The 17,949-nt window shown below is 35.6% G+C and overlaps 1 protein-coding gene across 5 annotated transcripts in view; it reads right to left on the reverse strand.

Annotated features, from left to right (window-relative positions):
- SMOC2 (SPARC related modular calcium binding 2) overlaps positions 1-17,949 on the reverse strand; it is a 145,344-nt gene that overhangs the window by 22,963 nt on the left and 104,432 nt on the right. For all 5 annotated transcript variants that reach the window (XM_032183504.1, XM_032183503.1, XM_032183502.1 and 2 more), the window contains exon 9: positions 15,065-15,147. In XM_032183504.1, coding sequence (XP_032039395.1) covers positions 15,065-15,147 — 83 coding nt within the window. The remainder of the gene's footprint in view (positions 1-15,064; positions 15,148-17,949) is intronic.

Raw genomic sequence — 17,949 nt, forward strand, 5'->3', positions numbered from 1 at the left:
AGCTCTTTCCTCTTTCTCTGATACTGTGAATTTGCCTACACAGATCTCAGTGCAAGAAAAAAAAAAAAAAAAACCAAAAAAAAAACTAATAAAATACTTATCTAAATGACTTAAAATTGACTTTCTGCATTCAAAGTCTAATGGATCAAATAACAGATACTCTGAAAAATTTTCAACAGTGGAAATATATGCTGTATATCTTAATGGAGAGACAAGAATCTTCTCTTTTCAGTGGTTCAGAGATCTTGTTTCATGACTATTTAAAAGTAACCTCTCTGAATTTAAATTGTGAGGATGGAATCTCCAGCATACATGGAATGGTAACTCTTTTTAGTCACTGGTGATTTTTTAAATGTACAAACATACACAACCATAAGCAACTAATGGAGTTTATTTGCTTTTTATGATTTCCTGTTTGAAATGTTGAAAATTCATGGGAATAACAGCAAAAGGCAAGTGAGATCATAGAACTGAATCCCAAATGCAATTTATCACTTACATACAAAATGCAGTATATTCTTTTCACCACTACTTATATAATACATATAATACAGCTAAATATACAAGTAAATGTGCCACTCAATAACTATGCCTAAATGCTGCTTTTTTCTTCAGTTAACTTTTTTTTTTTTTTTTCCCAAACTTAAGGTTTTATTTTCTTTGAACAAATCTGCCTAGCTCTAGTACATATTTTCTATTGTTACTGTGGATGGCCATAAAACCTACAAACTCTTTGCTTATTGGTGTTTTTAACCATTGTAAAGTTCACAGTATAGAGGGTTCTATAGTGCTGAATAAATCATTCAAAAGTTTATGAGTATTCTTTCTGATTTATAGATGAATTGGGTTTAATAACCTTTGTGTTGCATTTGTTTTGCTGTGTTCCAAAGCTGATTTCAAGTTGGATCACAAATCAGCAAATCTGAATTATGTACTCATTCAGATTCGTATGGGTGGATTCTGTTAATCTTGACTTAGGGAATAAGAATGGTACCCAGGGACTGAAAAATCCTAACTTTCTATAGGTTCTGAGTGCCTGCATCTCATTTTGCAATCAGAGACTACATAGCATGTCGAATGTCAAGGGTTATGGAACCAACCTAAACCTTCACCCTACAAACTCTTATGGCTAGGCTTAACTTTACAACCACATGTAAAGGTTCCTTTGATTTTAACGGGACTAATCACAACAAGAATGTGAGTAAGTTTTTGCAGGATCAGGGTTAGGCAGACCGTGAATTGTATTTTAGGAATATTTACGGTGAATTGCTTGTGGGTGACATACAGAGCAAGAGTTTTTACCAGAAGAAATTTCTAGATAGCAAGCAAATTCAAAAACTTCACACGCATAAAGGGCAAAATTAGTGAATAATTTATTTCCCAAAATTATTCATGGATTTCTGCCATATGCCAACATCAGGAATCTATAACAGTAGCACTCCTGCTGAGCTATAGAGAAGCAAATTTCTGAATCTTGTGAAGCATTCTGAATCCTTTGAAAGAATTCCCAGATGTTTGTATGGAGTAATTTTGTTTCCTCCTTGAGGGCTCTCAGTTGTGGGAGCCTACAAGTTGTACGGAACACAAGCAATAACATTATATGTTATGAAACCAATGAGATAGTCTTGCATACATTCATCTTTATGAACGTCTACATCTCCTCACTGATTCCAAATAAATGCATTCTCTGCTGTCTAAATACCTGATGCAAAAAGGGCTCTGGCGAAAAGCCAGCTGGCTTAAGCTGAGTCAATGTGAAATAGAGGTGACGCATGTTGGCAGACTGAAGCACTTTGAGGAATTGGCAGGAACTTTCACTGCCTCTTCAATTGATGGCATCTGTCCACCCATTGTCCAAGTGGCTTTGCAATCAGATGGACTGTAAAATTTCCAGGGATCATTTTGTTGTTCTTTGTTTGTATAGTGCTCAGAACACTGGGATCTCTGCACAAGGCATTCCTATAAAATACTGTGGTACAAATAATTAACTATACTAAGCACATAGACTTCCCAAGCATTTTTCTGTTCCCAGGTTCTCCATATCAGTAGTGGCAGGTATGCCTTCTTTTATCTGTGGCTGTGACAAGGCTTTAAGCACTTCCTTACCAAGATACAACACATACAGTCAATTGTGCCTTTGTAACTACATGACTAGGAGGACATAACCTTTGAACCTCGGCTGCAAACCTAAGCTTGATATTTTGCTTTCTAAAGTAAAGCCAACCTCGGTGACAACATTCAACACTTATTTTGTCCCTTACACTGCTAACCAGTTCCACTGTCAGGAAAGCTCAAAACATGTATTAGCATTCACAAATTCATTTCTAGTCTATGTCACAGGAATAAAGTGTGCTTTTTCTCAGTGTCCCATTCTGATACTTCAGGTAGTTTCAAAGATATATTTAGAAGGGAAAGACTGTCAGCAACAAACTCTTTCTGGACAGATGGGTTAGTGTCAAAGCAATCTTCCATTAGGACCTAGGTAGGTCCATGGATAATCTCCATCAGAGTACATGCAACATACAGATTTGTCCTAAATAAATCTTGTAATCACTAGATATTTGATGTACTGTTTTATTCTATGTCATATGTTGGACTTCCTCTCACAAACTGTCACTGGTCTTTCCATGCAAGCCATGCTAGTGTCTAGAAAACACAAACATTGAATATACTCTTTGTCAGAGACAGCCTTTTCCTCAAAAGCAAGTGAACAAAAAAGATTTATGCAGCGGGCTAAAATCTAAACATTTGCTTCAGAAAAAATATACATACTGATCTGAGATCAGAGTATCAAAAGTTTTGACTTCATCTTGTTCATTTTCCTTGTCAAGTGAGCTAAACTCACTGCTAGACACTTTCAGTCATTACTCAGAAGCCAAAACTGATGTCATTTCTGTATTATACATCTGCATTATAAATTACACAAAACATTAGGAATTGGGAAGTCTTGTACTGGCTTAATATTTCATAAGCCCTAACCTCATAACTCTGCCTGGATTTCAGCAAGTCATGGTTTGATACAAAACACAAAATTACTAGGGTGGTTCATTATCAGTACAGGATATTTGCAAAGTTTCTGGGAACTGAAAATCCCACCAAACTCACTGAGAACTAAGTACTTATTCTGTTTCAAAACTGTAACATTTCTCCAAGTGACTACATGCAAGGAATAAGTGCCCAAACTTTGCTATCCCTTCTTGAAAATATAGCTGTAGATATCCATCTATTCAGAAATGAAAATATTTATTTCTCCCTATCTGCAGATTAAGCATGAGAGCTGTTTCTGCTGGATAATCAAGGAGGACTTGTATCCAAAAATGAAAACAAGACAGTGCAAGACATCCATTTTACAGGGAACAACCTTACAAATCAATGGCATGTTTTCATTCAGTATATACTCTATCAGATGGAAAAGGAGAAGGCCCATACCATGCCTCTTAAAGGAAATAATACCTTATTATGTGACTCCTACTCACTGTCACGATAAGGTTCAGGTGTCATTTTTCATTATGATTACAGCTCTGGCAGACTAAAAGATTTTCACCTTTTCTGTTCAGTCATATGAGTTTTTTTCCTGCCATCTGTCAGATTGCAAAATGATAACTGCAGGCATTCTGGTAGAAAACACTGAATTTATCTTCCCATCAATCTTCCCATCTTTGTGTGTTGTTTTTTCTACTCCTCACCCAAGAATTGCAATCCAGTTGCCCCTAGTTATTATGAGATACCTCTCCCATGTCTTCGCTGTACCAGAAATTATATCAAGATTTTGTTAATGCATTTCTTGAAGCTTAGTAGCTTTAGAAAGACAGTGTCAATGTTTGTTTAATGAGGGCAAGTATTTTAATCCCTTTCAGGTTCCAATGTGATCAAAGGTTCACTCCGGTTATGCTAGGATTTTATACAGAGCACGGACAATATCTCAGTATCTATAGTCATGTATTTACAAGCAGCTGCTTTAAAAGGGTCTGAGGTATTTTCATTGTAAATTACAGACTCCTTTTAAAAGGCAAGAACTATCTTGACTTGACTCAGATATATTTTCTGTGAGTCCTTTCTAAAAGAAACAAATCTGTTTAACATACACTGTTTACACTTTCAGATATTAAACTTGAATGGCTGCATTGAAATATTTTGTAAGAAAGTATTTCCCTCTTTGTCTCTTTGATTTTAGAAAAAGGAAAAAATAAAATAAAATAAAAATAGTTAATGTAATGTTAAGTAGAAAGAAAGGGCTCACAGCCCTTGATTCCAGAGCATCTCTGTTACCCCAGGGAGGGCTAAACACCGTGTGCTTTTAAGCACCTGATCACTGATCAACAGAAAGCTCTTGAAGTACAAAGCATTTATCCATGCAGCTTGGGTGTTTGACAACAGGAAGCAGGTCTGAGCAGTCTATATGAAGTGCAAGTTTAAGAAGAATGAAATTCAAGACTTCATCAGACTAAATTTGTTTCAGGAGGCCACTAGTCATTGCTCCTTCCCTTACCAGCCCACTATATCCACAGTGTAGGTAAAATTCTAAATACTTCTGTTAAATGAGATAAAGGAATATCTGAAAAAAAAAAAAATGTTTTTCAAACAGGTGCTCTTATAACCTACTAGTATTTTTTAAACTTATTTCTGTGCTAAAAGTACTTCCGGGTAGAACAGCACAAGAAAGAAATGTTGCAGCATGATTTAATCCTAGCTAAATACTATCAACCACAGTACAGACAAAGCCAAATTGTATCTGACTGGAGAAAAGCACAACTGTTCATTTTCATGAACTGCTCAGGTAAAGTGTGAATTACACTATTTAATTTGAACTATCAAAGTATATTCAACTACTGATGTTGCTCATACATGCTCTCTCTACAGTCAATGGAAATTGGCATTTCCAGAAAGACATCATACAACCAAAAAAAGATACCAATGGGACATCAAGACATAATTCTATTATGATTGTATATATATATATATGAACTCATTGAATATTTTTATTTAAAAATCCCTAATATTCTAATTATAAAAATGACCATTTGCTTGATGGGGAAGATTTAGTGCTGTGTGGGTTTCTTTCCCCCTCTTTGGTGTGATGACTACAAAGATAAGATAGATTTCCCTACTCTGTTTGCTAAGTGTGGTTTGACTAGTAATGTATTCTGAGTTTCATCCAGGAGGGCTGTATACATCTGCTTGTTACAGGCTAATCTACTATGGCATTACCAAGTCTGTCCAAACTTTCACTGTCTTGCAAGATAGCATTTCCTTTTAGGTAGAAAATTCACTGTTCTGATTTTTGTTAATGGGTGGGCTCCTTCCTATAAACATTTCAGAGATATCCATGCAACTGTGTGAAGGTAGAGGACTGCTAAATATAAGCAGAGATTTATAGTGGTTAGAAATTTCTCAGTAAAAGACAAATAAAATATTAACCCTCTTTAAATTAGCTCTAACCATGATTTATTTTTTTTCCAGATGTTTCAAATATACAGCTGTTGGGTGACAGCCCTCAGAGAAGCCAGTCAAACACAGGAGAACATTCTCTCTCTCTGGAGGGACCCCTGGAGGTGTACTGCTCCAGGGTCTTTCTCATCTTCCACTGAAAGCAGGACCCAGTGGCACAGAGCAGCACAGCAGGCATGGCTGCTGCACTTAACAACGGATTTGGCTGAAAACAGAGGATAGCAACAAGTGAGGTGAGAGACAGAATTTATATTCTTTGGCATAGCCTCCAGCATTTTTTTTAATGCTGAGAAGCAAATTAAGTCAGTGTTTATCAGTCCTAATATAGCCCTTTAAAATAAACATTAAATTATAGGTTAATATTAAATACAGCAATGAATGAAATGCTATTGCTGAGCCAGTAGCATCACCTTTAATTAGCCAGGTTTTCTCTTTTGCTAGCTGTGACACAGCTGTGTCTTTCACTGGTACTTTACTAGTAGCTCAAATGTTTCCACTGTAATTTTTTTGGACAAACTCACTCATAACTGGAAGCTAAGGCTGTTCTTTAGTTATGTGTTTGAGCTTTTTTTTTTTTTTTTTCTTCCAGATACTAGTATTTGTTTATTAATAATTTTTAGGTTGGGGGGAAGACATTCTTTCATTAAGAAATAAATACAAATTGAGGCAAGAATAAAGAAATGTGACTAACTGTTACCAGACCATTAGTAATTAAAGACAGGATGGGGAGATGGACAGAAGGGACTGTACAGGAAATAAATGTGATCTGCAGAGCCTTGAAAAATAACTCACAGGCCTTCTTTCCTCTGGAACAAAGCTGCCTACTGGGAGACTACAATATAATCATGTAGTCAGACAATAGGGTAATAATATTTAAGTTACTAAATCCAAAAGCCCAAGAAGACTGTTGTAGGTTAAAGAGACAGAATCCTCTGTGCTCTGCTGCTCTGAAGTTATTGCAGTGGTGTCAGCAAATACAGGACTAATTACAGCAGAACTCCCTCTTCACAAGGAGGTCTGACCAGTAGATACACACAGTCATTAAAAAGTCCTGCCTTAGCCCAATGTCCTCCCTAAGCTACCACTAGTCATTGCTAAATAAATCTTTGTGTTACAGCGTGGGTACCCTTACTCAGTCAGCACATGCAATACCAGTCTGTGCTTTGTACCCCTCACCCCATCCATCAGATGCCCTGGTGTTGTATGAACCTTACTGCTCTACAGTCACTCAGATCTCTTCTTTGACAACCGAATCTTTGCCTGGTGAGCATCCCCCACAGATGATGCTCAAGCTTCCAGCACAGGATAACTGTAATGGACTTTGATATGTGGAAAGGGTCTTTCACCGAGCTGTCACTGACCTAAATGAAGCCTCTGGTAGTGGAAAGATATCTGGCCACTCCAGATAGCTTAGGCTATCTTGAGATGCAGGAAGAAGTTGGGCTTCCTCCTACAGCCTCATACCTTAGAAGACATGGCTACTGCTTTGGAAAGGGAAGTAAGCATTCCCCAGCATTATGGGAGCAAGGCTGGCCCTGCAGCACCCCTCAGCATCTCAAAGTTAAGCATCACCTCTCCCACCCTTGCTGCAGGAGGAGCCAGGCTCCAGGCAGACCTTCATCCATGTGCTTACTCAGTTCTGCCATCACTGCTGTGGAGGTTTGCACCAGCTTTGCATTGACAATTCCTGATCACAGTTATAGCATTTAACTAAGCAGGTCTTAGTATAGAGCGTTTTGGGCAAGTATCTCTTAGTAAATAAAGCTGTAAAGGGCTCAGCATGATAGCTACAGACTCAGCCAAATCAGCCAGAAACTTCAAATATTTTTTTAACTCGTGGACTTCAGACTAGGCAACCCAAAGCTTAAATATCTGATAACAGAAGGGGATATTTTAAATATTAGCTCATCCAGCCAAAAAGATGTTTACATCATAAAAATATAATCCATTTAAATCTCAGCTCAGTGGAGAAAGTTACATACCAATTGACCTAACAATTTGAAGCTCATGGGAAGGAAGGCATATAATCCATGTTATAATCAGAAAAACTCAATTATTTAATCAATACTTTTAAAAACAAGCAAATTTTTAATAATTTAAGCATCTAAGAATGTGTGGTAAGATAAGACTATTTTCTACTCGGTACCAGCACTAGACTCCATAGAGGAAACAAAGAACAATATGAAACTACAGTAAGCAAGATCAGGTAGACCAGCAGTGGGACCTCAATATTTTGGCCAGGAATCAGTCTGGTACTTTTCAAAATCTGAGGTGCTCAGGTCAGAGGCAGAGTAACTGTAACAGTATAGTGAAACATACCTCAAAAGGAAAAGCAATTTAAGCCTCTATCACTTTCTTTTTTTAAAAGGATGTCTTTGAAGTAAGTCACTTTATATGATAGCTGTTTGGCTGTGGGTCTTGCATCATCGTGGTTTGAGCATTTCTGATTAATTCTCTTTAACTTTGGAAAAAGAAGACGCAGAGCCAACAACCAAAAGCAAACTGTAATTATCCACACACAATTCACCCATAATTTAAATCATGAGTTTTGCTCCACAAAGTATAAACTGTTCAGCGTCAGTGCTGAATATCCCATTGGAACAGTAAATAAAGCCATTACAATAAGGAGAAAATTGAGCAGTTAGAAAAACTGCCTTTCTCTTAACAAACACATGGATGTGAAATAAATGATATGAGTTAAATAGCTTTCATGCATGATTTTTGGGAGCAAATGTTTAAATGCAAAAATTAAACTAAGTTTATGAAGATCCATAGGACAAAACAATAGCTGTGAACTGAGTCAGTAGTAGACTGTGAAACCAGAAAAAAAAAAAAAAGAAAGAAAAAAAAAAAAACAAAAACTGTGAATTCAACAAAACTGTATTTACCCAAGAGTTCTAAGGGATTTTTCTTGTTCATAAGTAAATTGACTGACTGTACAAGAGACATACATCAAGACATTTTAATTAAGTAAAATCTTAAAATTCATAGCACGCCTTAAACCACAGACCGACAGAGTACAAACACAGTGATCGGCAGACCTTAGGCACTGGATGTAAAGCAGTTTTTTGGTTTGGTGTTGCAAGGAGGAAGGGCAGTGATCCATACTTTGTCCAATTCGAGAATTCAAAATCTGGCTCACAATGCAAGCAAAGATGACAATTTTGTTAATTTGGACACTTATTTTGCCACTGAATAAACCTCAACTACTAAAAACAGAAACCTTTCAGATACTTCTTAGTGATATCAAAACCCCAAAATACTCATCTTTTTACAGAAATGCTGTAGGATCAAAAAAATTAATGTGAAACATCTGAAGTGAGGCTTTTTGGAGAGCTGCAAAATTACCAGGAAAGAAAAAATAAGAGTGAAATGCTAATCTTATTTCACCAGTAGAAATCTACTGGAACTTCAATGCAACTGATGCTTTTTGCTGGATTCTAGCTGGGTTAATTGAGAACAGCATCTCAGGAAAAGAAAATATGTAGAAGTAAAGATTTATTTATTTATTTTTTAATAAAAAATGACATTTTCAGGACTCTTAGTATATGGACTTACTGAGTCTGCACATTCATCCAAGTCAGTAGATTGTAGTAGATTGTATTACAGTTGTAGTGTATATAGCACTGTCATTTCCAATCTACAGTTTGCCCTCCCAAATTATCCTTTTGTATAGAGAGGAAGTATCACAACTATAGGAACTTTAAAAAACATACTGCAGTAAAGAAAACAAGAAATTTAAACAAACCAAAATGAAAGATAAACAAAATTAATGGTCTGACATAAAGCCACAAAACCATAGAAACCCAGTTAAGACTGAAAATCCAGCTTGACATTGTGTCCCTCTTTCATGCTAGTGTGTCTTCCAGTCATTTGGGTTTCTTTATTTTTGGTTCACAAAAGATAATGGTATTTCAAATTAAAGAATGTTGTGGTGGCAAAATCACATTTCCCATAATACTTTTCAATTTTTTTCACTTATATTTCTAATGTCAGGTCTTGGTAACAAGAATAATTCCCAGGTTAACAATACACTATAACTATACTAAGGGTTATCCAAATTATAACTATATATCCTTATATAACTATATAAGGATTGTCCAAAGTTTCTCTGGCCCTCACACACAGTGGAGTTTAAAATAGATCTTTCTTACATTTGATGCATACTTTTCTAATAAGAAAAATATTTGCCCTTGAGGCAAATTAGCTGAATAGTCTGTCACGCTCCCTTTACACTATCATGTCTTACTCCCTTGCATAGACAAATCCCTTTCTTCCAGGTGCTTAAAACAGAGGCAAGACTAGCTTTATGAACACATAAGTTACCCATTGTCTAAGGCAGTGGTCTCCAAAATGCTGTGTGCACTCCCCAGGGGCTTTGCAAAAGAATCAATTGGGGTGCAGGAAAAAAAAAAATACCACTAATAAATATATTTTTTTAATTGAAATTTTGTTTATGTCATTTTAATCTCATCCTTCTCTAATTTCTATTTTTGTGTATGTTTTTGTGTATATTTAATAATGTATTTAAATTTGGAGAACACTGATCTAAGGTCCCTCTAGGAGGGCTAGCAGGTATGAGAACTTCACTTCTTACAACCTAAGTGACCTCACAAGTCTCTCTGTGGTCAGGATCTGCCTTCTGCAAAGACTGGTCATGGTCAGGAGCCATCATCCTCTTAGCCTACACCACCCTGAGACAGAACAGAGTCGTACCTTACTTATACGTATGGGCTCCAAAACTAGAGATTTCCCTCCTGGGTACAGAAACATTCATATGCCTACATGTTGTCTGTGGCACTCAGTGAAGAAAACACTGAAATATGTTACCTAGAATACACTTTAAGTGATACGAGTTTAAATGCTTGACTTCAATTCCCTCTGCCTAATTTTGTTGTGTACCTTGCTAATTTGAGGCAGACCTTAGTTTGGAAGACCCAATCTACAGGGAAGTCATCTGCTCAACACGATTCAAGAATTTCAAAGTTTGATAGAATGACTAGATTAAGAAATGCGTTACTTTTATGTTGTACATATTATTAAGAATTTAGAAATAAATAGTAATATAAAATGTAACTCCCAACATATGGAATCCCCTAGTGTTCCCTAGGAGAGACCACCCCATGCACATGGGAAAGTCTTCTCACAGATAGTTTTACATGAAATTTGCATAAGAATTTTCCTTATTTTTTGGCAATATCCCACATCTTCTCTCCAACAAATACAATACATGTTACTAAATTAAGCAGAGAAATTAAATAAACACCAGATGACCTGAAGTACAATTTTAAATTATTTAGAATTTTTTGCTCAGAAAAGTCCATCAGCTTCACTAAACTGATGTTTTCCTGACATTATTCTCACCTATTAAAATTACAGAATATATATAACTCTTTCACCCAGACAGTATAGATTCAGTTTTAAAAAGTGATATTTCCCCAGCTTGGCAGAATTTGACCTACTACTACTTACGAGTTCATAAAAACACAGCAGCACCTACATCTTACTCCATCATCCTATAGACTTAGCTTTAACTAGCCTTCATAGTATATCCTTTTAAATGCTCTCAAACAGCTTCTGCAGAAAACTGATTTTCGGTTTAACACACCAGTCATTCAAAAGTCTGAAATAAAGCATTAAAGATTACAGATGAATATGTCAGCTCATCACATATCACAATATGTCAGGCTCATCACAGCTCATTCCATTTTACTGTATAACACAGTGGAGAACAAAAGGTCAAAATAGAAACATTTGAAAACACTGTGAGAAAAGTAAAAAAACTTGTCCAGTGTGAGACTTTCACTATACTCCTTTCTGAGTTCATTTTCATTATCTAAGAATAACTAGTTTCTAAACAGAACTAAAACCACAAGTAACGTCAGCTTTATCAGAAAGAATCAGAAAGATTCTTTGGCTTTAAAATAAATAAATAAATAAATAAAATAGGAAAAAAAAATAGAAGACTAGAAATCTTATGGGAAGAATTATTATTATTCAACTTCCAGCCCAATCTAACAGATACAGGTGGCTTGGATCATTCTTAAAAAAACATTAGATTAGCCTTCAATGTTAGATGTTTTATATTAAATTGCTCTCAGGATGTGAGGATATACTCACAACTCAGTTTAAATCAGTGGGAATTTTGCCATAAACTCCAATGGGCCATTACATTCTACAATTTTGCCTTAACAAGGTATCAGTGTTTGCAAAAAACTGCACTGTGTTTTATTTGCAAATTATTGCTAAAAATATTTGGCTTAACATGTAGTAGGTTCAAGTTTTCAGGTGGTATAAATTAGTGTAACTGCAGAACTATGCCAATTTAATCCACCTGAGGATGTATCATTGTATCTTATCCTATTTAAGATCATTCAGACTAATAAAGTAATTATTTCAAAATCTTTCTAGTTTTACACAGCAAGCAGTCACAGTGGTTTTACCCAGGGCTACTACATTTTTGTGGGTATAAGCTGCAAATCAAACAAACCCATCCTTTCAAAAATGTATTATTCCTTGAAAGTCAGCACACGGTTAACCTACATATTTTATTCAGTCCTGGCACCACTCAACAATTAGATGCTGTACTTAAATGTAGACAACACAAATGAAAACATGCCTTTGCAACACTGCTTAAAGTAAAGAAACTTTGAGCAACAGTGGTTCATTCCTATTAAAAAGTAGAATTGCCTCAACCATTTGTATGATTTTACCTGTTACTTGTTAACAACTAGCTATATTTGTGCAAGATCCTCTTTCCACATCCTCTTTTCAAAATAACTATCTAAGGTAAACTCAATTCATTTTTACTTAATGTAGTGTTTGCATTTTATGCTGATAAGAGAGAAATTTGTCAAGTGAGTGATGACATCTTGAGTATTTAATAGACTAGCTGAGAGAGGGAAAAGAGAAAACCTTAAGAGAGTGAAAGAACAATAAACACATCTAACACAGCTTCAACTGTGAAGCAAGCTCCTCCTTCCATTACTTCTATAGGTACGTACTTTTTGCTGCTGCAGTGTAGAAGAAGGTTTTTCTAGATAGCTCCTAACTATTTAGGAAATGTTAAGAAATTTTGGTATTTGCTTTATTTTAAACTAATTTAAAGCATTTGGAAGCCAAAGGTTATTCGAGGGTAAGCAAACTAAAAACTAAAAAAAAAAAAAATTTGCAATAAAATCACTTTGGCGATAAAATCAGTATCATGGATAAAATTTATGATAGCTATTAGCTCACACTGCTGCAAAGGTTTGTTGGACTAAAGATCACATAGTGCAAAATACTGGAAGTGAAAAGAGATAATCAAAAGACCATTGCCTAACTTAACAAAAATGAAATGATCAGGAAAGAGCTTACAGCATGGAAAGTTCTTGTTAATTGCTTCCTCAGTAAAGTATCCTGACTCGGGATAAATCTTTATTACTGTACTGCTTAAAAGCACTATTGGTTTGGATAAGAAGTAGGTGTTTCAAAACACCTACTCATCTTCACCTTCCCATCCTGCCTCTGAGAATCAAATAAAATCAAATGCTTTTTCAGGTGTTTTTTTTTTAAAGGTAGACGTGACCAACAAGTCATGTCTTTTACAGAACTAAGTGCCAAACTTGTTTCTTGAGTTTTGACTCTGTTATACTCTCTTCTGAGTCTATGTTCTTTTCACACAGAAAAAGGCACACGTTAAATCAAGTAATTATACTAGCCTATAACTATACAAGTGCTGTTTTGACAGAAATTGTTGGAGGTTACTAGAGTACGTAGGAAGAACAGGCCTGATCTTATTTCCACAGAAATTAGTGGTCAGCTTTGCATTGGGTTTCATGGAGTTAGGACTGTAAAATATATCCCAAATTATCCCTGAAATACCTGCTAACTTCTCTGATGTTACAACAGCAGTAAGTAATTTCAGTAAGCAAGTACTGGCTGATGAAATGGTGAATAAAGATCATCAATCTGACTGTCAACAGAGGTGTATTTACCATTAGATTTCACACATCTGAGGATTTATGTGGTACACATGGCTCTTGCTGAACTCTGTGAAGAGCTAAACAGCACAACTGCATGTCAAGCATGTTCAGGCTCTTATTTGCAAATGAAAAGAAATTGAGACAGTTTGGAAAGATCTGTGAAATTCATACTCCCAAGTCAATTTTTAGGGTAAAGCAGCTTTTCATCTCTTTGCGTGTATATTCAGTATTTTAAGCAATAAGAGACAATGCAGAGCAAGTATCTCAGCCATGCCCCTCTCCTTCCCACTGCCTCTCTCATAAACTGATCAAGAGCTACCTAAAACGTAACCAGAGTTTCTGCCCCATTACTAGTCCTTTAGAAGACTTGCCTCACTGCTCTAATCATTGGAAAACACTTTGCAATTTCCAAGTGACATACGTTCAGTGTAGTTTGTACCTATTTGTTCTTGTGCAAAGTTGTCACTGAGGAAAACAGCTCTGTTTGTCTTCTTCATGGTCTCAGAGGAACAACAGCACCTCTAGACCTTGCCTTGTTTATCTAAACAAAGCAAAGGCTTTGTTCTAGATGAAATCCAGAAAATCCCACAGTTTTAGATAAAATCCAGAAAATAATAGGTGTGTCTAAAATTGCATGAGTGTTTCCTTGTCTATCTTGACAGTCCAGTTCCTGTCTGTATGTCCCATCATACCTAGATAGCTATGTCTATGGGTCATGCTTGGCATTTTTTAATTGATAGCAATAGGATGGCTTATGGCTAATGCTATGAGTGACTTATTTCTGCATAGAACACAACATATAACTATATATGGTATAATAACACATCTTTCACGTTTCTTACTTCTTTTCATATTATCCCTTGTAATTACATTTGTTTCATGACAGAAAACATTAACGTCTGCTTCATTCAAGATGAGTTTCAACACTAGTGGACATGATCAGTTCAAAATTATTGCCTATACATTCCTTTGGGTGGCTAAACTAAAATATTTCTCATGACACATAAAATCTGCTGAAATCATTTGCTTGTTTCTGATTCTTTACAATAGCTGACAGTGAGTCATAATTTTCTCATTACATGCAATATCACTAAAACATACTAAACCTCATTGGCCTTAAAAGACCAATTCAAAAAAGAATCAAATCTACTGACTTCTATATAGCTCAGCTACCCAGAAATAAGGTGTCTCACAGTCATAAAAAGTCAGAAAAAAAAAATCTCATCAATAAATAGTGTTCCTACAACAGAGAATAATAATAATTATTTTTCCTGAGGTAAATTGAAGGGTTAGCTCTTCAAAAACTGTAAGTAGATACATATTTTACATAGATCTGAAGATAAAGGTCGATTTCTGAAGGATTTTGCTGACTTTTCTGGTGTGAAAACAGTAAGAAATAATGTGAGTAGCTGTGACTGCCTTTTAAACACTAAACTAAAAAAAAAAAAAAAAAAAAAGTTTCTTACTTTCTCTGACAATATCCTAAGACCATACCATTCCAAAGCCAAAACCTTCAGTCAGTGGCAATTCAATTTAGCAATATCTAAAAGATAAACTGTTTAGATACAAGGTAAGGAATTGCTTTATAAGTTACTGCAGTGACAAAACAAAACACTGGAATGCATGAAATCAAATATATCTATTTCACTGACCTTGAAGCTGGCGTCCTTTGTACAAATCCTTCGTTTTGGTTGGGTTAGCTCTGGCACTGTTATCACACTTAGGTTGTTCATACCTAAAGAAGAAACAGGGAGAGAATAAAAACCAGCCATAGTTAACTTAGAACTAATTTATTTCCAATTTTGTAGTTCAAATTAAACTTTTTTCCTCCTTTTTTCAGGGAAGAAACTGATTTCTTATTCAGAAGAGGCAATGCAGATTTATCTGCCTGTTTTCCACTTCCCTCAAGGAAGCCAGAACATGTTTATTTTCCTATGGTTGATACCAAACTGAGTAATTATTATCTATTCCAAAGTCCGTTTTACAGGGAGAAAAACTGAGGAAGAAGAAAACTATGGGGGATTGCCATAAAATAATATATAATAAAAATATAATAATAGTAAAGATGAGTCTCCTCCCACGTGCAAGATCAAAAAGCTATAAGCAGCATAATAAATTTTGGCATCTGACTCACTATTCATTCTGTAAATGTAAAACACCACAAAAGCAACTTCACAGCAAGGCAGGTACTGTAGTTAGTTAATACTGCAGCACTAAGTGCATTTACCACTGTATCCTCTCCAAAGCGAATGTTAGTTTAAGAAGGGCTAACTGTGAACAGCTAACATTTCAAACAAGAGGAAAAAACTGATAGGGATTCTGGAAAGATGTGAATTGGACTAAAATAGCTTGAAATTGGTTGTGGAAAAGACTGATTCTTCACCTGCTACATGAGTATGCTGGTTCCTCTCTTCTTCATATTATGTTTACTTAAAGCTAAATTGTTAGCCTGTAACAAGAAACCCTATATTTGTTGTTTCAAAAAATATTTAGTATCAACATCACTTGCAATTTCATTCTTGCAAGACTGAAGGCATAGGAGCATTTACTGCTGAGTTTTTCTGTTTCTTACAATCCCACTATTATTGCATGGTAGTTTTTCACTCAGTTTAACACAATCTGAGATGTTATTTTCTCATTCTTCTCAGTAGCTTGAAGGTGCAGAATTTAATGTACAGCATTTTAGAGAAATTTCAGGCCTAAGTTAATATGACTTGTGTCCATATATATGCATGTGCACATACATACCTATTAATTCAATCTAGGTTCTTTCATACCTTATGTAACTGGTCATCTTTCTTTGAAATGCTCCCATTCTAGATTCCCCAAAATCATATTTACTGAGAGGCATACTAAAATGTCTAATCAAAATATACTAATGTGATTTTTTTTAACAATATATTGTTTTTTAAAGTGTTAGACTGTGGTTATGTCTTGGGGTTAGACCAGACTGCCCCTAAAAACAACACGGAAGTGTTCAGATTTTAATTACCAGTCAGGATGAAAACTTATCTTTTTTTTTCCTTTGAGTGCTTAATTTTTTTCCCACTTGATGAAACTGCCCACAGCTCCATCTAATTTTGGCTGCTGCAAGAAGGTATGGTGTTGTTTCACAAACATGAGAGCCACAGACACTTTCCTTTCCATAGAGAACGGTGGAAATAGAAGCTGCTTTGATAGCATGGTTGGGATTTAGATACCTGATGGATGACCACTTCAATCAGACAAGAAAAGAGTGAAAGGGAAATCTCTGAGCAATACTCACTAATGCAGTATCTGGCAACCAGCCTGGTCCCTGATTAATCTGATACCTAACTCTGCATTCCCCTTGTCCTCTTCCGTTGTTACTGCTCCATGCCTACGCTTTATTTCATCTCTCCTCTTCTACTCTTTCAGCTTCTATTTTTTTAGATACAGATGTAGCTCACCATATATAAAATAAATCTATTAAATCACAATACCTGCTAAAGTGCAGTAATGTAAAAAGTATGCTTTTAGTTCTTTGAAGCAACTGAAGAAAGACAAAGTGAATCATCAGAAATTTGCCATGCAGACACAGCCACACTAAGAACTGATATGAAAAACACACTTGACTCAGTTTTCATTGGGAAAGAGTGGGAAAGAGATTGTGTATCAGAATGGAGCACTGTCAGGTAAAAATAATGTAGTCAAGACATACGAAGTTCCTCTTTAGAATTTTAAAACGCAAAAACTCCCAAGCACCAAATATGTATCTAGAGTTAGCAAGGGCTTATGACAGCTGCTTTATACCTCTGACCAGTCTGCTTGGAAGCACTGAGAGTTACTGAGGCATGCATAATAGCAGACAATCAAGCAGACAATTCCACAGTGTGGGCAACCTTATAAAGTAGCTGATTTGCTTTTTTTTTTTTTTTTTTTTTTTTTTTTTTTTTGAGTCTAGAGAATCTTGTGCAAGTGGATTGACAATTATTTTGCCTATGATCCTAGTTGCTCAAAAGTCACAGGCAAGAACAGAGACTCAGGGCCCTGTTGAGGCTCTTATGTCCAGAAAGTATTTGGAGCAAGCTGGTAGAGATCCTACTAGTAAGATTTTCAGGAAAACAGTTGTTTGTATCCTGCATGTATTCCTTTTAGTCAAATGAATATTCCCTCTAGACATTCATAAAATCCAGCTTTATACCATATCATCACATATCTCTTTTATGTTTCGCTGTTTTACACGTCCTAGAATGGTTCTTCATTCACATATCTTTATTTTAACTCTAGAATTATTATTTTTCTCTGGAATATCTTCACTGACAAGTGATTTATCTTTGCCTCAGATCACAGGGCATTAGAAGGTCAATGAATATTAATAACTTCCCTTCATTTTGTGGGTCTAATTTAACAGGACTACTTATTATTGTGGTATTCATAGCCTGATTATATGACAAATTTCATCCTCATGAATGTTTTCAAAACAAACAACATGCAAAATGCTAAGCTGTTCTGGCAAGAGTTTCCATGATATGTGCATTCTTTCATTGTTGTCCCCTAGTGATTCAATACAGATTTG

The sequence above is a fragment of the Aythya fuligula genome, chromosome 3 (genome assembly GCF_009819795.1).
Source record: "Aythya fuligula isolate bAytFul2 chromosome 3, bAytFul2.pri, whole genome shotgun sequence".
Lineage (NCBI taxonomy): Eukaryota > Metazoa > Chordata > Aves > Anseriformes > Anatidae > Aythya > Aythya fuligula.